General features: G+C 39.8%; 2 protein-coding genes across 5 annotated transcripts; one reads left to right on the top strand and one right to left on the bottom strand.

The window, feature by feature from the left end:
- The first annotated feature begins 735 nt into the window (after window positions 1-735).
- Window positions 736-2,787, top strand: LOC103724267 (uncharacterized). Its single transcript, XM_008815480.5, has 2 exons — window positions 736-1,528; window positions 2,226-2,787. The coding sequence occupies exons 1-2, from the start codon at window positions 820-822 to the stop codon at window positions 2,540-2,542; spliced, it is 1,026 nt and encodes a 341-aa protein (XP_008813702.2). The 5' UTR covers window positions 736-819; the 3' UTR covers window positions 2,543-2,787.
- A 5,965-nt stretch (window positions 2,788-8,752) lies between these two features.
- LOC103723650 (uncharacterized) lies at window positions 8,753-13,997 on the bottom strand. 4 transcript variants are annotated; one of them, XR_606685.4, is made up of 6 exons: window positions 13,713-13,997; window positions 13,239-13,482; window positions 13,036-13,128; window positions 11,938-11,998; window positions 9,204-9,438; window positions 8,753-9,120 (listed from the first exon to the last, which is right to left on the bottom strand). XR_606685.4 is itself a non-coding variant. In XM_088705858.1 (4 exons), the coding sequence occupies exons 1-3, from the start codon at window positions 13,194-13,196 to the stop codon at window positions 9,223-9,225; spliced, it is 438 nt and encodes a 145-aa protein (XP_088561984.1). In that variant the 5' UTR covers window positions 13,197-13,339; the 3' UTR covers window positions 8,753-9,120; window positions 9,204-9,222. The 4 variants fall into 4 exon arrangements, 2 of the variants coding, with proteins under 2 accessions (XP_088561984.1, XP_008812848.1); XM_088705858.1 differs by lacking the exon at window positions 13,713-13,997 and having other exon boundaries at window positions 13,036-13,339; XR_606679.4 differs by lacking the exons at window positions 13,036-13,128; window positions 13,239-13,482 and having other exon boundaries at window positions 8,981-9,120; window positions 13,713-13,951.
- Between the last annotated feature and the right edge of the window lie 7,917 nt (window positions 13,998-21,914).

Genomic DNA, 21,914 nt, shown 5'->3' with positions numbered 1-21,914 from the left:
CGGCCTGCATCATCTAAATATTAAACTCACCAAAGTTCGCCAATTAAAGTGCACCAATGCCGGTTAATTCAGCCTGGTCCGGTTCAAGTTTAAACCGGCCGATCCGTCGAATCTTTAGTCACAGAATTCTGCCTGCTTTAGTCTAGACACACACAAACGCAGCAATCCACCACGAGAAATGCGTGAAACAAATTCGCATTCCATCATCCCAATTGAACCGTTTTCTCTTTACAAACCATAACGAGGTTCCAAATTGGCCACATAAATCCCTCGCCTTTAACGGTAGCATGAAAACCTCCGCCGCTTACTGGCCCTTATTTCCGTAACGGCCGTCCCTGGACACGGCACACCCATTTAACTCTCCACTCACTCTTTGCAAACATCTTAACAGCCATCATTCTTCCACGTAAACTCGTCAATTTAGACCGGGCCATCAGTTTACAGATATGAACGTACGTAAGTTATGATCCCTACCCACTTTTTTTGATGGATTTTTTTTTGATGGTGTGCATCCCCAAGCCCCTTTTCTCTTTCAAGGAGATGAAGGAAAGTTGTAGCCGGTGAGGCGTCAAAGTTGACGGGCGTTAACAGCAGAGCCACTCGAAATTACGTAAATGCAATTTAAGCTGGTGTTAAAGGCGAAGGGGTTTCGAGAAAGATATAATTGGTGAGGGGTTAACATGTAAAAGAAAACGCTACTAAAAAGAAAGTAGTTTTCACCACCCACTCCCTGAAACCCCGTCCCTTCCTCGGCTCTTCCTCCGTTCCAACTCTATAATCTATTCTATTCCGAAGACCACCACCGATGCCCAAAAAGCCATGTCCGAGCCCTCCAACACCGCTCCCTTAGAGCTTCTGGAACACCCACACCCCCACCACCCCCATCACCACCCGCGGCCGCCGGCGTACTCTCCGTCATCCTCCTCCGCGGCGCTGGCCCGAGACTACCGCAAGGGCAACTGGACGCTTCACGAGACCCTCATTCTCATCACCGCCAAGCGGCTCGACGACGAGCGCCGCGCCGGCGGCGGCAGTTCCTCCTCCGGCGGCGCCGCCCCCCGCTCCGCCGAGCAGAGGTGGAAGTGGGTCGAGAACTACTGCTGGAACAATGGCTGCCTCCGGAGCCAGAACCAGTGCAACGACAAGTGGGACAACCTCCTTCGCGACTACAAGAAGGTCCGCAACTACGAGGCCCGCGCCACCGCCTCCGTTGCCGGCAGCACCGCCGGAGACCGGCCCTCCTACTGGGCCATGGAGCGGCACGAGCGGAAGGAGCGCAACCTCCCCACCAACCTCGCAGCCGAGGTCTTCGAAGCCCTCACCGACGTCCTCGGCCGCCGGGCAGCCCGCCGCGGCGGTGCCGGCGCTGTCTCCACCGCCGCCTCCTCTCGCGCTCTCCCTCCGCCGCCGCCGCCGCCGCCGCCTCCTCCCTCCTCGCTCGCCCCGCCATCCCAGCCCCAGCCGCCCGCGGTCACCCCTACTCCCCCGCTGCCCCCGCCACCTCCACCGGCGCAAGCCTCCGTTTCCGGTATGGTGGGAAGAATTAATGCACGTAATTATTATATCCATACGTATATTCCTTTTAATAAATATACAACCTCCATTTTAGCTCTTTATAGGACATTTTACTAGTTAAAAATAGCTTAAAAGGCTCTCTCAAGCGTGGGGTTTATGAATCGCTTCCGGGGTTCCCGAGATTAAAAAGGTGGTGTGGGACAAAAATCGCAATCTTTCCTGTGATACGCGTATCCTCTTCCACCACCCCCACACCCGCGTTTCATTACAGTAATCCATAACCATAGAAAGATTATAATATGATATATATCTGTTTTCGTTTTAACAGCTAAAATATAATATAATATCTGACCTATCAAAGCTGTTATGTTGCATGCATCCGCATTCATATAGTGTTTTAAAATAATAAAAGGGATTCATTCTAATACCATATTTAACTTGCCTATCGTACCACACAAAGTTTCCACTTTCCTCCATGCAATTTCTTTTATAATACAAAGCTATCGCTTCTCACACATAAATAGCCGCTTTCCAAAATATAAAGTTCGAAAAAGTATATAAAAGGGCTTCCTTTTGGCTCCCAAACTTAAATACGATTGTTAACATTGAATCCAATTCGTTTAGTATCGTAGACACCAAGTTGGCAACTTTTAGGCTACGTGTTAGAATATTAGCCTTTTATTTTATATATGTGGTTTTAATGTTTATAGTGGAGATGACGGAAACGTCGGGGTCGTCGGAGAACGAGGGGCTGGAGCCGGAGGCGAAGCGGCGGAGGCTCCGGCGGCTGGGGTCGAGCGTCGTGCGGAGCGCGACGGTGCTGGCGAGGACGCTGCTGGCGTGCGAGGAGAAGCGGGAGCAGCGCCACCGCGAGATGGTGGAGCTCGAGGAGCGCCGCCTCCGTATGGAGGAGGAGCGGACGGAGATGCGCCGCCAGGGTTTCGCCGGCCTCATCTCCGCCGTCAACAACCTCTCCGGCGCCATCCACGCTCTCGTCTCCGACCACCGCAACGGCGACGGCAGGTAAAAGCGAACCAACCCGCAGGACAACCGAACCGAAGCGGACCGGACCATACCAACTTATTTGCTTCTTGGTTTCGGATGTAAATAAGGGCCTCAAATGATGGCATTGTTATTTTTTCTGTGCTATTATCGATTTTTTTTTTTTCTATTTTTCCTTTCTATTTCGTACCAAAATCAGGTGGTGGGCCCTATTTCCATTGATGCATGGGGTAATTTTTAATGACTACAATGCCCTTATTTTTTAGTGAATTTACAACTTTAACTGGACAGTCCACTTCCAGCACAAGGTGGGACGGTTAGGATTTGTGGGACCATTGGATGGACGGTTGTGCTTCTTTCGGTCATATGGTCCGACTCCCGAACTTTTGGGCCCACTCGTCGTACGGCCCTGATCGATGGGCCTGGGCCGTTCTTCTCTTGAGTTCCATTTCTCTGTTTTCTCCTATTATCACCCCCCCCCCCCCCCCCCGCCGCGGTCAAAGTGTGTGGGGCCCAAGAGTCAGCTTTTCTAAATGACAAAAGTACCCCTGATCCATACGGCGAACTACAGGAACACCTGGATATCTTTTGTCCCTCTTCCGTTTTGTCCCTTTCTCGGACGGTGGGGGCATTTTCGTCAGAGGGCATTGGCTGGTGCGGGTCTCGTTTGTCTTCTCGTAATGCTTCCCAAACATTCCACCCACGTTGCTGCGCCCCAGATCGCACCTTCTTGCGGGGCCCGCAGAGTTGATGGATGGTGAGGATTTGGGGGCGGTAGATTTCGGTGCGTACAGGGGGGCGGGGTAGAAAAGGCGCTGACACGGGATGCCAGTCCTGGCTGGCCGATCAGAGCCGTGGTCAAATCGGTTTGACCGGCGTCTCCGAGATCCCACCGTGACAGGATCTATTCGTTTCCTGAAATGCCCTCGCCGGGTTTTAAATTACGGTCTCGTCCTTTTTTCTCTTGGAATGCCGTTCGCAGCACCGACACCCGCGGCCCAGTTCGCGCCCGTAACGGCTTCATTGACGGCGGAACCGGTGTTGGGTGGACCTAATGGCGATGTTTAGAATTGTCTCGATGTAACGGCAGACGTTACTGGTTGGAGTATTAGATGGGGGTGGCAATTTATGACTCAATTCATCAATTTGACCCATGCTTTTAAGCAGATTTAGATTTGACAAAAAAAGATTTGAATCGTAAATAAATCAATCTATCTAAATCAGTTTATTAAATGGGTTAGGTTTATGTTTGAAGCTTCAATCCGTTTAATAATTGGAGCAAGTTATGATCCGATCTATTTAACCTGTTTGAAATGTATTTAATCTGTTTCCAATCTATTTAACCCGATCCACTTAACATGTTTAAATTCATCTATTTAACTCGTTTAACCTGACTTGACATATTGAATAAATAAGTTATGTGGGTCGAGTCGCATTACCTGTTTAATAAATAGGTCGAATTTGAATTTAAAATTTTAACTTGCTTAATAGACAAGTCGAATTTGGGTTGATAAATTTTTGACCTGACTTGCATCCAATTCGACTCGATTGCCATCCCTACCATTGCCACCCTTACTATTAAGTGGAGTGGTCTTTGAAAACTTCACTTTTTTCTACTGTTATTTGTATCATTCATGCTAAGAGCGCAAGTGAGCCTGGCCAGGAGCAATATGGGACAGAAACTCAACTTGAGATGTCTAGAGAATCTTCTTTTATGTCAATAAAAGTCATCTTATTACAGATGAAGACACACCAGTCTGAACAGACAAGTCTAAACAGACAAACTTGATATTTGATATTTAAGATGTAAGAGGTTGGTTTTGGCTTTGAGGCGTCCTCAATCAATTGGGTTGTAATTTGCTTCAGGAAAATTGGTTCTTGAAACCGAGGTTGAGCTTATTATGCACTTGTTTATTTGAGTCAATTGACTTATATGGACTCCATCTGTTTACATGCCAGGACTAAGGTGCGGCTAAAACTTGTATCTTTCCCTGACCAATGTACTCGAGCACATATGCATTGCACAAAAAGAGATGGAAAAAGTTTCGATACAAGGAGAAAGAAGACATGAATCCCATGTTTCCATATGCTTCTTATTTCTTTCCTTTTCTCTCTTCGTATATAGGTAGGCCAACAAAATAAGCTTTTTATATTGTCTTCAATGTGATTGATTCCCTTGCCTCGGTTTAAATGGTTGATGGGGACTAAGAAACAAGGATGTGCGACAATGGCCATCCTTGCATCACATAGTACAAGCAGAGTACTATTATACATCCCTATTACATTGTATGCCAAGTGTCTTGTCTTTTGTGGGTACATTTGAGAACTGGTGCAATAAATGGAGAGTACATGGATTTCATGTGAGGGCTAGTCCATCCACCAAGCATCAGAACAAGAATCATACTGGGCGAGAGGATTGATTGATGAGGAATAGAATGAAAGAAAAGGTTTGATGAGGAGAAAAAGAGAATGACACATGCTTTTTTATTATTATTATTTTTTATTATTTTTTTAAGTTAGGGGACTGGCAGACCTATTAGTAAGAATGCCCTTATCCTTATTTGATTTGAATTTTCTCTTTAGGATAAGTGCAAGAGGAAATATGTCAAAAAAAAAGAAGCCTCACCCCATATTTCCTTCTATGACGCCCGCCCCATATGATTTTTATTCCAAGTATCAGATCAGAGCAAGCAATAGAGCGGTACATCTTAATAATTTTTTTCAGCAGATAGTTGTGATGTAGTTAGTCTTAGTATGACACTTTCTAATTACGAGTGACTTTAATCTTCCGCAGTACTAAGTATGCTTGTGGCCTTGCATAGGAGGTCAGGCTTTTAGGTCGGATAGAAGAGGAGAAGCACATCTAGCAATTCAAATAGATTGGCAAGGAGTATAATGACAATATCTTTCATCTTATTAAAAAGTATTAAATTATATTTGTTATTAAATTACTCAAATGATGATCTAAACTATTCTATAATATGATTTACTAAAATAAAAAGATTCAATCAATTAGTGATTTTATAATCGGTTAATGGACCATAAGCTATGCATTTGTTGTTGGCATCGACTCCCAAGCTTCGATATGCAGATGATTTACAATCTTTCTCTGTATTCTTTAATAATTCAATTATCTGAATCATTTTTGAACTTTTTGCAGCTTTTTTTTTTTTTCAATACCTTTTCGAATTCCAAATCTCTGTCCCTCAATGATAAATTTCTGTGGGCTAAAAATTGGTGATGATGGAGGAGTGCATACATGGGAAGTATGGTATGGAGGTTGGATCCTTGGGAACACAGCTGAGCTGAGAGCTTTGCTGGCTGCTGCTTTGCTTCTCAGGAGGAGTCAGAGGGCTCTGACACAGAATGCAACCAGAACAGATGATGGGTGTCTCCTGGGCGGTCAAAGGTGGCAGTCAAAAATTTCCTTCAATAAACCTTTATATATAACAATGGCACCACCATGATCACCACTTGCAACCCAACTGCACACTGCTGAGAGTCTGGAGAGAAGGAAAAGACCACCTTGCACTTCTCTTTCACAATGGATACTAAGCTTTTCCCATGTGAACCCACCGTCCAAACGCCAGGATCCACAAGGAAATCAATGTAGAACCTGGCAGCTGGTGTTGATTGGTACCTTGTTGGTGACGTGGACAGTGGGCTGAGTAGCCAAGTGTCTCACATCCCCAAAATAGGGGCACTTTTGGCTGCGATCTCTCGATCGGGTTTGAATCCTCTATGGTGCGTAAAAAACTGTACAATTCTGAATAGCCACAATATTTTGGAGGCATAATTGTCGACTGTTTTTAGGATTCGAGCAAGGCTGTGCTCGATGCTAGACATAGCACGCGCAACATGAGCAATAGTTATCAATCTCTAAGATAGATAGAATGGCGGCTATCCAGAGTGTAAAACATGCATCGCAGAGGATTCTGACTCACCTTAGGCAATTCTTATTAATTTGATGGGCCGGATTTGTCGTCTAGAATGGACTGTGATTGCGAGGAATCCATGCGAGATCATGCCTTATCATTTGTTGCAGCTATTAGTTCAATCGATGTGAGATATGGATCTCACACACCTCCAACAATCATGTCCTTAGGATGCTTAGAGAGAGGGAGAAATCTTTTTCATAGATGACAAGTAGTACTAAAGAATTTTAGTGATGTTTTTTTTTTCTTTCTTTTTTTTTTGGAAGGTGAAATGGAGGAAGGATTTTAGTGATGCTAATGCATGCAAATTATTCAACACTATTTTGTCTTAAATAAGTCATGCATGTTGCACGTATCAAATACTTATACGGTATACTCTGAACACCTTTCAACAGCCGTTCATGGTGTCTGCACTCCATGATCATGCTTGGTTCATTAAAGCACTGCAGCAGGGTGTCCTCAAATGTTCTTTTTGGAAAAGCTGAACATTCATCCGATGATGCGAGCATTCAGACCTCATAGGATTCCAAGAGGAGAAAAGGGAAACAAAAATTGAAACATAATTACGCTGATGCAGCCTTTTCACTTTTCATTGTTTTCCTTTTGCTTATTATGTGGTTTCTTGCCAAGAGGAACTCCTGCCAGGGGGAATCAAGAAAGAAACATTTCTAAGGCAAGAAACATTTTTAAGGACAAAGGAAAGCCGCAAGGAATTCCCAAACAACAGGTCCACAACAGCACTTCTCTTTCTTCCTGGGAGGATTCGGCTCAAAGTATTAATCTAAAAAACTTTTTTAGCTCGCCTTCGATTCACTTTATGTAGCCGAAAGTATGTTTTTGCTTTATGAGTCAAACTCCAGAAGTCAAAAGAAGCAAATTGTTAGGCAGTCCATGCAAAAAGGTGGGATTGATATTAATCAAAAAAAGGAAAAAACAAAATTGAAAAATTGCAAGCAGGGATTAGTGAAAGCACTGGGGACCAAACGTGCAAGATATGAAAGGTCATGGAGCTTTTTTTTAAGTTGGGTTTTAGTATCCAAATAGGCTTTTTTAAAGTCCAATCACAAATATTAAAGAAGGAAAAGATGGTATTTTTTTTCTTAAAAGAAAAGGAAGGAAAAGGAGGAATTCTGATCCAGGAACACCTTGGCCGTAAGTTATTTAGAACACCATCTAGGTCAGAAGATTCCCGGACTTACAGGGTTATTGATGATCAAACTTTTAGGTCAGTGAATACATGGAAATTGCTCATTTTATGTTCATGTCCAAGTAAAAACTCTTGCATATCGTGTGAACCACCGGCATTTCGTTCTTGTAACAGAGTCTATGAATAAGCTGGGGTTTGTGTCTCTTATGGCGGGCAGCCTGGAAGGAAATTTTGGTGGCTACTCATATAAAGGCATAGCAGAAGGATAGTATCCTGGCCAATGGTTGCTTAGAAATTTATATATACATATAAATAAAAAAATTCGGAGTGCTTTGAGAACTATATAAAGTGCAATCCAACCGGCAAAGTAGCACAATAAGATCAATCATTCTTTCACAAAAGATGCAACCTAAACCGTTAAACATCTAGCTGCATCGTTCCCAGCGGATTGGTTGGCTGGATCCCACAGGAAACTACTTCTCTGTGCCGTCCTTGTTCATAGGTATTCTATGGGTTTCCGTTACTCTCGTGCGTCCTTAGTTTCTGCATTCATTTTATGTGTTTCTTCTGTTCCTTGTTTCTTCTTTGTGCTTGTTGGTTTAGTTTCAATATTACCAAAATAAATAAATAAATATATGGGGCTTTGATGTGGGTGATGGTCATGCATGTAAGCATTACACCTCTCTTGCATGAATGCCTTTCAGGTCTATTTATAAAAAGAATATTTAGAAGATCATGGTTTGAGAAATCAGGGAGGGCAAGTTAAAAAAGTTAGAACTCGGGATAGCATGGGGCTCAAAAAATAAATAAAGAGGTTTAAAGGGGAGTTCAGTGGAGCACATTTCAAGAACCGGTTCCACTTCGAGCCAACCAAATGCCCGTAGCGGATGTCCAGATACAGACAGACAAACAAAGAGGCCTTAAATTGCAAAGCAAACTCTAGACCGCCTTAACCATGCATGCTCCGTTTTGGTTCATGGCCTACTTGAGTGAATGCCAAATTGTACGCAAAACATGCCCTTGGCTTGCACTCTCAAAAGAGAAGCAGCACTTTGCTGCTTTTTTCTGCTTCAACCACAAGTAGCCCTATTTCCTGCAGCAGTGGTGTTACCAAAAGACAGTAAAATTGCAAAGATCATGAAGAGCTCGAGACTTTCATCGATCATGTGAGGATGTATTTAGTGAATTATTTTCAAAGCAAACTGTCTTTCTATAAACAATACAAAATTACAATCAACACATAATTCAAGTACATAAACTAAAAAAAGAGGAGAGAAAAAACTCAAATATTCATTATAAATTAGTTACTTATGATAAGCTACAAATTTAGAGTTTGCCTGCACGCCAACTATCCCTTCGATCTAAAGTCAGAGAAATCATTGAATTTGACAAACCTGCTTCTTCAGAAGTTAGGTTGCTCTCATAGTTTAAGACTATTGATGCGCCAGGAATTGCCAGTGTGAAATGGAAAGGTCTTGCTTTCCCGTCCTCCAATTGAAAGCAGCAGAAAGAACACAAAAACTGCACAAATGTGATGAGAAAAAACGCGGAAATCTTGTTACAAGGGGATAAGAAATGTCATGAGTTTTCAGTGATTCTTTTACCTTTACCGGTCAGCCTCTGTCAATCAGGAAGACGAATTCCAACTGTACAAAGAAGTTCCCTGCTTCCTTTTGGTTCTTCAGGAAGTGCAGGATAGACGGGTTTTCCTAGTTTCAGCAACTTTCTCATGTTTAGGCTCATCACGAATGGCACATAACCTGATAGGCCCTTCCGTGTCCTCCAAGGTAGCTGCCATTGTCTGCACAGCCTCTGTATACTTTGGTACAAGTGTTTTATCTAAAAGCAAACAACAGCAACACAGCAATTACAATAGCCAGAAAAGTGACCAAGAACATCTTGCTGTTGCTAAAATGTCTATATACAGCTTTCGTCAGAATAATATAAAACAGGCTGGTATTTAGTGAGTCGGAAGCACAAAAGATGGTAGCTACCATCTATGTGCAACAGCTTATTGAACAGGACCATCAAACCATGGCCTTCTGTTGGGTCAGTGATAAGTTCTGTGATCAAACAGATTTAGTCCTCGCAATTACTACTATAAGAAAGTTGGTAAAAACCATGATTTAAGAATTAACTCAATGAGGTTTTTGTGCAATTTTTAGTATGCGGTCAACCCAAGTTGAAGAGTAAATGCTAAAGATGGATATGTTCAGATAAAATCTCAACACTCAAATCACATGAACCTTTCCTCCGTTAGAAGATAGAAGGCCACAGTTAAGGTGCTGGAAATGAAGCCAGTTCCATTTGGGTAACAGTTGACAAAACGAGGTATAAACTCACTACTTTTTCACATATGCACACATTCAATACCTGAAACTCTACACATGGATTTGATCCATGTTCGATTTGTATCCAACCTATAAACTCACTATGTTACAATTTTATACTTATTGGACCAAAACCAACCCATTTGATGGATGTCTAGAGTTTGAGTCAAAGTTTAGATCCAGACACCCTAATAGTCCAAGTCTAGATAGGGCCGTACCTAGACCCTCTTTGACACATAGCATCCCTGATCCCACTTTGCAAGTTAAGCATCCGTATTTCATATAAGTTCTAAAAAAATATTAGTACTGATTTTCAAAAGCATCATCAATCACAAAGGATATTTCTATTTGATAATATATTGCAATCATTTGAATATAAAAATAGCTTCACTTCACTTTGTTATTTTTCACTTATATCTGCATTAAACATTTAATTCCCACATCAATCATACTACTTCATAAGCTCAATGTATGGTTGTTAACACTATTTTGAAATGTGGTGCATAAAGCCGCATATGGATATGTGGTCCCTTGACTGCACTGCATATCCTATACAAGGTTGGAAAACTCGACGAGTCAACTCGTGACTTGGCAAAGTCGGGTCAAAAAACTAAGCCTATCGAATCAAAAGTCGAGATGACTTGGGGTAGATTATAAAATAAGCAAAACCTGGCCTAGTCTTGTCGAGTCTTTCATGACTCAATTGAATTGGTAAGTCAAAAAAAAAGAGACCAAGTCAAAGAATTAATTTATATCTGTTCAAGACTTTAACTCAGCTGAGCTAAACTAAGTCACAGGCAAGTCAAACCGAGTCATTAGTGAGTTTGTGGGAGCGGAGTCTCAAAAAAGTTGTGGAAGCAAGATCCTATTTCTCCACCAATAATGGCTAAAGATGGTTATAATCTTTTGGGTGCTTATGAAAGACTAGTTTAATCACATAGATAATCAAGAAGATGAAAAATGCGGTGTCTCTTTTTTGTGTTAATTTGGACTTTGCATATTTTCTATAGTAAATAGCTTGGACATGATTGATCTTGATAACCTAGAATGTTGGATGATCATTTTGGTAATACAATTATCCCACTTAGTTTTTTGCATATAGTTGCCTTTATTGAGTCATGTATATACTTCATTATTCTTAGAAAATTAGAGTGTATTAAATTCAAGTTATTTGTAGATGTTGATATCAGTCTTTTTTTTTAACTATTCTATAGAAGCAAATATATACATACACAAATATATATGTATATGTAATGTTTGCCGTACCTATCAGTACCATGCCGTACCGTATCGAGCATACCGTATCGACACTCAATACGCTTTGTTGTCTTGTACCGTACCGCGTACCGATACTGTAATAAAATGGTACTAGTACAGAGTCCGATACCAAGACGGCAAACTTTGTGTATATGTGTGTGTGGGCACATGTGGAGGAGAGATATATAAGACTCGTCTAATTAACTGAGTTCGCTCAACCAAGTAAAAAAAATTAGTAGAGGATAGGTCAAATCCAAGTCATGAGTTTTCTAACCTTGACCTGATATGCAGCTACTACATTGAATCAGGCCTCATATGGCCCAAAATATGGTCTGCTTAGCACTTTGTGGATATATATGCAGTAAGATGAGCATTTGGTGACTACATATGCAATCTATTTATCATTGTACAATAATATACATAGCCCTTTTAGCATTGTGCAACCACCTATGTGCTACTTGTTGAGGCCCACACAATTAAGGCATGTTCAAGCTAATGGTTGGGTTGGATGTGGATTTTAAGCCGACCGGATACATGTACATTAATAATGTCAACATATCCATTATGCTATAATTATTGCTGCTAAGAATCAAGTACTAAATACTAACACTAATTGCTAGAGTTATTATTATTATTATGGCTATTACTTATAAAAAAGTATTGATATTATTATTGCATATAGTGTGTTTTGTTTATTTAAACATTTAATTTGCTAAATCACAGCACTTACAAAAAAAAAAAAAATACTAACCACATATGCACCCACAATGCAACCTGCATAATGCATTTTCGCCACACAGTCCCCTGACCACCTGCATAATCCAGCCGCTTTTTAAAACATTAATTATATAAGTTTAAACTATTTTAGCTGGCTATTAACACTTAGGGCATGTTTGGTATTGCTTAAAAACTGCCTTTGCGACTTCGAAAGAAAATGTGTTTAAAAAAAGTAAGCGTTTGATAACATTATCTAAAAAGTGCTTCTACAAGAAGCAAAATACAAAAAAAGCGCTTCTAGTAGAGGCTAGTAAACCTAGCTTCTGGCTTCACTTTTTATAAAGTAGAAGCAACATCAAACATGCCCTTAGAAAAGCATCTACATCCTACCTAAGCCATCTACATGACCAAATGGTGCCTAAATCAATTTTATCCTCTGCCACATCTAGGTGGGCAACTGAGTAGCCTATCAATGGATTGGATTATAAGCTACATCCAATCCAAATATGATCCAACTATCCAAAACTAGCAGGGATTTCCACAATGCTAACCCAATAAGATTCATATCCCATTACCAATGCAGCAAATGGAACATATTTAGACAAGATCTGACCTGATAACAATTTAACCCGATGTTAAATATACATATCATAATCACCACAGTTGGATCTTTATGCAATTGGCAAACAATTATCATAACTAATTTATATGGAGACAAGAGAGGCATCACAAGCCCCTGCCATTTTTTGTCCCTATCCAACCCTACTTCTTCTCCATCTCTCCTAGTCTTTTTGTTCCCCTTTATCTTCCTTCGTCTGTGAACCCTATCCTCTCTCCATCATCATCCTCTCTCTATGTCCAAGATCTTTAGTGTGGCTTCCAATGTGACAAAGAATCTGTCAATACATGAAAATCTGGAGAAAAAAAAAGAAACTAAACTGACTGGTCCATTAAAAACTAGAATAAAGCTTTTCAGATGATAATCATCCTCCTGTTTCTTTTTAATGTAATATGGTGATAAGATGATAACTTATCCATTAAAAACTAACCAAGCCATGTCAATAACACATCAACTATATCTCATGGAATACAGCAATAGCAAGCGAAGGTGATAAAGGAGGCATCTTCATACAAAGTATCCCTTTTGACCGGTAAGGGCGCACGCACTTCATCATCTCCAGCACCTTGCCCTATGTTTTGGTTCAACCCAACATTCTCCCTTTTCCTGCAAAGTGCAAAGGGGAAGCGAAGCTTATTATAGCAATCAAATTCACGAAATACCATGATTTCCATACTGCAGACCCTAAAACTCTGATCCGCTCCTCCCAAACTCACCTAGGGCTTTCATTCACTGGCGGTGGCAAGGGAAATGATGCCACTGCATCACTGTCGTTCTCAGCATAGAACAGCCGGATAGCTTCCTCAAGCTTCCAACTCGTGGCCCGTACGATCCATACAACGCATTCAAATCCAAAATAAGCCGCTCGGTATCTTCACTGAACTACGCAACGCCTGACATCAAAACCCTAAATTTCCAACTCAGCGCTCTAAACCCAGGTCCGTGGGCAGACAAAGAACCCTTCAAATAATCATCGGTTACCCAATCAAGAATAGCAGCAGCACAACAACAACTATACGTTCCATAACGTAAAAAACACCATTTTTTTCATTTAATGTTCGATTAAGTCGAGAGGAATTAAACTTTCGGTAAAAATAGAAGGATATAACAGCCAAAAAGATATTAAAACCGCAATCTCGAACAGATTTCTGCAAAAAAGAAAAAAAACAAATTCCGGCAGAAAATCGAACCTCGAGGAACTGCGTGGCGGTGTCGGCGGTCTGGCCGACGAGGAAGGACGAGACGAGACGAGACGAGACGCTGCTTCTCGTCATGCGGTGGGACGTTCTCCATCGGTACTTCCACCGAGAAATCGGTTGGGATTTGGGGATAGAATTATGGAAACACTAGGGTTTCGAGGAAGGGATTAACAAACCAAGAGCGGCTGAAGCCCAGGAGAAGTCGATGAAGCTGCTCGTTGGCTTGGAGAGACGATTATTCGCAAAGATTACTGTGTTATAATTAGAATGTTTCGTGGGTGCGGTTGGAGAGTTGCGGTATGAAATAACATAAATTAATTAATATAAAAGTAAAAAAATTATAACATAAAAAAAAATAACATGAAATGAAACAGGAAGATATATAAAAGAATGGTGAAATCGGATCACTGGAAAAATATACTGAGTGCTTAAAATATAATAAACTTAATAAAATAAGAAATAAAAATAAATAAAAAATACAAACATTATAATGCAAATCTAGTAAAACTAAAATATAAATCACAAAATAGATATCCAAATAAATATTATATATATATATATATATATATATATATATATATATATATGTATGTATGTAGGTATGTATGCATGCATGCAATCAGATAATATGATACAGATATACCTAAACTGAAGATAAAAAAATGGGAAACAATTTGAAGAATTAAGATTAGAAAATGAGTTAAGTAGAATAGAATAAAAGAAATTAAAGATGCTAAATAACTGATGTGATATCCAAAATAATTAAAAATTATATATTTAGCATAAAAATGAAAGTAGATTAATTGGCAAATGATAGGATAAACTAGAAATGATAAATAAAACGATTAATGGAAGTACAAATACGATTAATCGAACTAAAACATGAAAAATATGAAAAACAAGAAAAGAATATGACAAACATAAAAAATCAAATGAATTACAACAATAAAGTGTAATTAGGAATAAAGCAATAACGGTTGATACATGAAAGAGACAAAGGGAGAGAGGAGGAGGGTGAGAGTGGAAATGCGAGGGAGAGAGAGCTAAATGTGAGTGCCTGGAAAATTGAGATTTTTTAATTGGAAGGATAAGATAGAGTTCAATCTTCTAATTTATTTCTTATTAATAAAAATATATGAATAAAATAAGGTAATCTTTGAAAGAGGAGAGAGAGAGAGCCGTAATTGTGCTCAGAGAGATTAATTAATATATTTTTTGAGATGAGAGGGTATTCTTAATTAAAACAAATGACAAACAGAATTGAGTTGAGGCTATCATTTTCATTCATGGTATTCTTCAAATTTGTTGGCTCTGAAGAGGCCTAAAGGATTTGCAAATCTAATTGGTGGGGTGGATCTGGAAGCGTCCTAATGCGATGCGGATATAAACAGGCTTTATTGGGCTCATATTATTGGCCCACAGGCTGTCGATGTAGTGGGCAATTCCACTGGGCCTTGCAGCTCCAAAAATGTTCCACTGTGCAAACTCTGGGCCGACAACTTCACACCCGGGCTCTACTGATGCCATCGCCTGCTGTTATCCAATATTTTAATTGGGCATTTCTGCATCTGCGTTTGGGCTGCAGCCCAACATAAAACAAAGAAAGATGGCAGGAAAGAAACAAAACATGTTCTTCAGCTATGAAGAGAACGAGCACCATACTGAACAACTTCGTTCCTAGACCACATTTTTCATGGAAGTTGGTGCTGGGTAAACTTCCTACGATGTCTCCTCCTCCTCCTTCTTCTTCTTTTTCTATTTATTTTTTTTTGCTACGACGGATAATTCATACAACACGTGCATGAATACATCCAATAAAGTCAGAAAACAAAATATCACGGAGCTCTCGAGACAGCTCCTCGTTCCCTATCCACAGGGTATTGCCGGCATCGTTGGCCACATAGGTGGCCACCCAGTTCGCAGCCTCATTGGTTTCTCTAAACATATGCTTAGCCTGGACAACACCTCTATCCCTCATCATCATTCATATGTCACGAAGCAATGGATGGTCACCGGCAGCAACCCTCGGACCTTTCTGGATCTAACTGATGACCGTGGCCGAGTCATCCTTTAGGATGACTGAACTAGGTGATAGCACTGATGTCTCTTTTAGCAAGCAAAAGTTCTTCGTTACCACCAATGTGAGAAAGATGCAGAAGCCACCATGAAACTCTAGACCACATGCTGTTTTACTGAGGGAGAGAATCTTCCATTTGGCAGCGAATACATAGCCTTGACTTAGCCTGGCTGCTTGATGCGGTCTCCAAACTGCGATATTCATGTTTCAGAATGGCAGAATTATCTTAGAAGGAGATTCGAAGACTGTGAAGACATGCATTCATGGCAACAGGATTGCACAACATCCAGCTTTGAGAAATATGGAAAATTTACTTCCTATTTTCTCATTCCTCCTGCAATCATATCTTTAGGGAAGGTAACCAAGTAGCAGATTGTCTGGCAAACTACATTAGAGCTGATATAGAGGGCATTTCTTTCATTCGTTACCTTACTTCCTGTTACCAAATAATAATAATAATAATAATAATAATAATAAAACATCTTTAAAGCCACAATGAAGTCCAGCGCTCAATTACTTCAATGGCTTCACAGAGTAGTGTTTAATCAAGCGGCTGTTGTCGGCTTGAAGGCATCTAGAGGAGTTCTTGATCTTAGACATTAGACTGGGTACGAGGGGCTCAAAATTTTTCTGCCACTCCAATTGTGTTAAATAAGCTACAAATTGATGTTGAGTGGATACAATTCGGGAGTCCAAAATTTAGAAAGATTGGGATGCATGAGTTGGGTGAGGAACCCAGTGACTCAGGTCTGGGAAAGGATTAAGACCCATGGATCGGCCCATTGATTTGCTGAGCCATTCTACTGCTAAGCTGATCACAACTTCACATTCAACAACAGCAAGAAGATAATTCTAGCCAGCTTTGGATTTGTCCATCGCTGAGCTAGTAGGCCTAATCCAAAGAGATCAAAAACTATCATTTATTTAAGCATACAACACAATATTCTACTATTATGTTGGTGCGTGGGATGTGTCCCCTCGCGTGGCTTCCTGTTCTCTATATAGCCATTGACCGTAAGATCAAAGACTTGAGTCAATGATTTAATATTTATTTATATAAAATTTATCATTAAAAATAAAGTTAAACGTGATTTTTTTTTTTTTTTTTGATACAAACATGTGCATCGTTTTATCAGACGACTCACTTCGCAAGAAACGGCATTAGGGTTTTCTTTCTCCCAAAAATTATATGTGCATCGTTTTGACTCAAGGATGCATATATTAATTAAGTCACTAATTTATCTCAAGGTTGTCGTGATTAGCGCGACCCCCAAGTCCTCAATAAAGCAAAATTACAAGTTTTCTATTGCATCGTTTTGCACCTGTCTAAAGACCGCTAAAATAGCAAATTGGCCTTTTTTTTTTTTGCCAACAATACACCTTTCGTGGGGAACTATATTTATTCTAGTCAGTATCTTGACAAGTTTGGGATCCTCTAATCCCCATCTATCTAATTAGAGTCAGAGAATGAGACTGTTTCTATTCAATGGAGGCATGCGCATGTCATGTTTCCATTAACGTTAGATTTTTTTTCTCAACAAGCACTTATTAATTTGATGGTAATGCCTGTATTTTTTTACTTACTAAAGTAGATATTTCATACATCACGAATACGGATATATCCAATAGAATCGGCAAACAGCAAGTTATATAATATCCTGAACAACTCTCTCTCTTCAGTCCATAACGTGCCTGACCACATATGCTGTCATCTAGTTGTTGAAATCTCTCTCTCTCACACATGTGAGCCGGATTTTTTGTTAATGGATTAGCCCAACATGTGAAATTTTTTAATAGTAGGGTTAAAGAGTGCGGAGACAGAGTTCGAACTCAGGAACTCTGCTCTGATACCATATTGAAATCACCACTTATCCTAAAAGTTTAAGCTGATAGGATGAGGTAGATTTATTTTATATATTTTATATTTTTCTAATACTAGTCTGCTATTTTGTTGGTCTCTCGGTATACATGTTTAGTCCGAAAAGTATAATGCCTGATTTAAGAACTTTTGTATCTAATGGTGGTACGTACACGGACTTGTCGCGTTTTACGGCGCAAAAGAGCCGGGAAATGGAGTTGTTAGCTGACCCTCGTGTTAGGGCATGCCTCATCCGGGTTACACACATGAAACGCATGCACCGAGTGCTGCAAAAAAACAAAAGCATTGGGACCCACCCTCAGCCTATTTAACCAAACTTTCAAATATAAACCCAGGCAACCGTATGAACAAAAGAACGTAATGCAAAAGTTCAGATTATCTCCTAATGAGTTGAATGGTTTGGCTCACTATCAGAACTTTTTGATTCTGAGATCGGAGCGTGACAGTAATGTTTATTTTTCACTCAATATTGTTGAATTCGTGATTCTCTATATAGATCATTTAATATTATATTTATAAAAAATAAAAAAAGTTCCACTTTATCTGCAAATGTTTTTTTTTTGTTAATCTGAAAAAGAAAAAATATACCAATGCAGAGAGAGAGAGAGAGAGAGAGAGAGAGAGAGAGAGAGAGAGAGTTTAAGATTTAAACAATACTGGTTCATAGCCATCTATCAAAGATTGCTTCCTCTAACTAAAGTAATGCATATACCAAACATCCTGGTATTTTAAAAAGACTCTACTAACAATTGAATTTCAGATAAAAAGATAAATAATGTGTTGAATACTTTGATTCTCTCTCTCTCTCTCTCTCTCTCTCTCTCTCTCTCTCTCTCTCTCTCTCTCTCTCTCTTTTGGTTTGCACTCAATGAGTTAACCAAGTGCATTATAAATTAATTAATACTTTAATAACTCAAATATTACTCCAATAAAATTAGCAACCACATCTCCAAGCTAGGCAGCTAAAATCTGTCTGTTCCACTTTCTCCCACATGGAAGTAAAAATATTTCCTAATTCCTCTTCGATTCCTTGAGGTACACACCCTTCCAATCTCATAGTACAGACCCTTCCTATCTCATTCTCAATTTAATTAATTTGCAAAACATTAATCAAATTATTGTTCATGTAAAACAATAATTTAGAGTTCAATTAATTAACTAAAACATGCCATTTAGCGAGTCAACCATAGTTAACCGGATAAAAACCACTTCTGTGAGATGAGATTATGAAAATCCATTGTTGAGGGATATTATTACCACTCCAAATTTCTGTCTTGGTTTAATGCCGTCCATATTTACTATGAAGGTAGGTAATCATGCAACATAGTGACTGATTGTTAGGTTGAAACCTTAATTTGGATTTTGTTGGCGATGCTGATCTGCCTTTGGAGCTCTCTTTACTTGTAAATGTGGGCTTTCATGAATGTGTTTTTTTCTTCCTCATTTTAATTTTTTTAAAATCTATATTCCTCATGTACCAAAAAAATAAATAAATAAATTTGAAGTCAAGGAAATTATACAAGAATACTAGAGCAACTAGAATATTGTTATCTTTTAGGCATGTGGATGGAAATATATTTGTGCAGGGATAAACCTTGGCAAACATATATTGTTTTTTTTATTTACACAACAATGTTAGTTTTGATCCGAATTAGAGCGTGAATGACTATAGACCTCATGACAAGCTTGTTGTCAAGGCTAGATCCAATCACAGCAACTAAGTGCTTATTTCTCTTTTGTTTTGATTTCTGAGAAATGTAGTAGAAATATCACCTTCTAGGTTTGAATTTGAGCCTTCTCATTGGCGAACACGCTGAGAAAGGATATATCGATCATAATCAAAATGATCTATATCCATCTAACTACTATGTACTTCGACAAAAGGAAATTTTTATTACCCAAGTCATGTAAGATCCTATGAATTAATACTCAAATATCTTTAAGTGTTTTTTGATGGCATGTAAACCAATTAAATGGCTCTATCACCATTTTCTAATGTTATTGGTACGTATCAAGTGACAAGAGCCCCGCTTTTTTTTTCTGCGATGGATGACTCATACACTTCTAGTATGAATACATCCAAAAATATCAAAAAACAGCAAGTCTCAGAGTACTCTAGATAACTCTCTCTTCTCAACCCATAGGACATCCGAGTGATCGGCCACATACGAGGCCACTCAATTTGCGACTCCATTAGCCTTTCTATAAATATGCTCGGCCTGGAAAACAACATCGCCACTAACCATGACCCGAATGTCCCGGAGCAAGGGGTGACACCCACCCACGCCACCAATGCCCACTGGATCCAGCCGATTATCGTGGCCGAGTCTTCCTCAAGCATGACTGCTCTGGCCCGTAGAACGCACCAAGTATGACCCAGACTAGCGTACGCCGCCCTTAGCTCTGCTCCTGGAATAAAGGTGTCGAAGATCTAGCACCCACCATAAAAAACCATCCTAGAGTTTGGGCCTCTGATGACGAAGCATAGACCACCCCTCCTACCATCGTCTAGCACGTATCCATCGAAGTTGATTTCAAAAAAATTTAAGGGTGGAGGCTCTCGGGTGAAGAATACCGTTCCAGCTTCCACCTGCGGCAGCATCACTAACTGTCTTGCTGTTTTCTGCCATCACCGATTGTGCATGAATTTCAAAGCTAAAAGCTATCACCTCAGAGTGAGCTAGCCGTTTTCATCATACATAAGTTGTGACAAGCGCCTTTGTGGCGTGATAATGAGACATGTTTGTCACAACCTGGCTGCCAGATCTCAGCCTTTCATCTTTTCTCCATGAATCCACATGGGACATTTGTTACGCGGTAGAGGCGGCACTATGCGTTTCATACTGGTTCATTCGGAGAATGATGACATGATTTTGTTACCTAGTGGGAGACGGGAGGACGAGGGGATTTGGATGTTTTTGGATCCAAGTCTATACAAGCTGAGGGCCAAATATAGTTTTGGCCAAGTATGATTCTCTTGGGAACAAAACCAAATCATGCACTTAGGTCTCAGACCCTTTTTCTTGTTGCTATCGGTTCTACTTGAAGCTTTTATATGCTTGCTTGTTAAGCCTGCCCTATGCTCCATGATTCAATTTAACAAATTTCAAGAAAAAAAGAATAAATTATCGGGAGCTTTTTATAAGATTTGTGGTTGGTGTATGAGCAAAGTGTCCGCATTATAGATCTACTCAATTTTCATATAGATCTTTGTTTACTCCATTTTCGGGAGGCAGGTGAGATGGTGCATATTGAAGATTAAGATATTGGTGACAGATAGCTTTATTTTTTATACTTCATTTTTTTTTGACTATAGTAAATTTTTTGCTATATCTTTGCTCATGGATGTAGGCGTGTTGCTGAACCATGTAAATCTAGACGTGCCGTATTTTCTTTTTAAAATTTAAATACTTTGTTTCAGGTTTTTTGCGGCGAGACTCTGCTTAATTTAAGAAAAAGATGGAAAAAAAAAGTTCGAGGCCTTTTCTTTGTTCTGGCCGATATATGCGGTTGAGCTCTTCCCATTTCTGATCCAACTCTCTGTTCAAATCTTAGGGCTCGTTTGGTTCGCGGGAAGCATTTTCCTTCCTAGGAATATGATTCCTGGAAAACAAATTCCTAGGAAGAGGATGCCTAGGAAAGTACTTTTGGCATGTTTGGTTGACTATGGAAAAGTGACAAATTTCCAAGGTGCTTATGTTTGGTTGGCCATCCACTTTCCTAGGAAAGTTATATATAATTCCTATTATGCCCTTAATAAAAATTAGGTTTTTAATACCTCTTTAATGCTTCTTTAATGCTGAAGGGACTTTTTGGGAAAAAGTAAAAATGGAGTGATTCCCGCCTCATGGGAAAGTAACTTTCCCATGTTTCTCATGGAAAAGACTTTCCCATGAAATGTGGGAATCACATTCCCATGGGAATACAACTTTTCCTTCTCTCTCCTTTGAAAACTCCAACCAAACAAGAGGCATCTCATTACTTTCCCGTTGACCACACTTTCCCCCCTTCTTTTCCCGCGAACCAAACGAGCCCTAAATTATTAAGAGTAGAAAACTGTACTTAAGAAACTCCAAAGTAAAGGCAAGAAAAAAAAGGAAGAAATTTTTATTTTTATTTTTATTTTTTTTTGCTGAAACGAAAATATCATACGAAATATGTATGAATGCAGTTAAGAAAATCAAAAAGTAATACATCTTGAAAAGTACGAGGCAACTCTGCCTCGTCCATCCATAAA

Source organism: Phoenix dactylifera, chromosome 10, assembly GCF_051530095.1.
Source record: "Phoenix dactylifera cultivar Ajwa chromosome 10, Ajwa_hap1_PhDact_Kaust_v1.1, whole genome shotgun sequence".
Taxonomy (NCBI): domain Eukaryota; kingdom Viridiplantae; phylum Streptophyta; class Magnoliopsida; order Arecales; family Arecaceae; genus Phoenix; species Phoenix dactylifera.
Note: the sequence above shows the minus strand (reverse complement) of the source record. Positions and strands in the feature narration are given on the sequence as shown.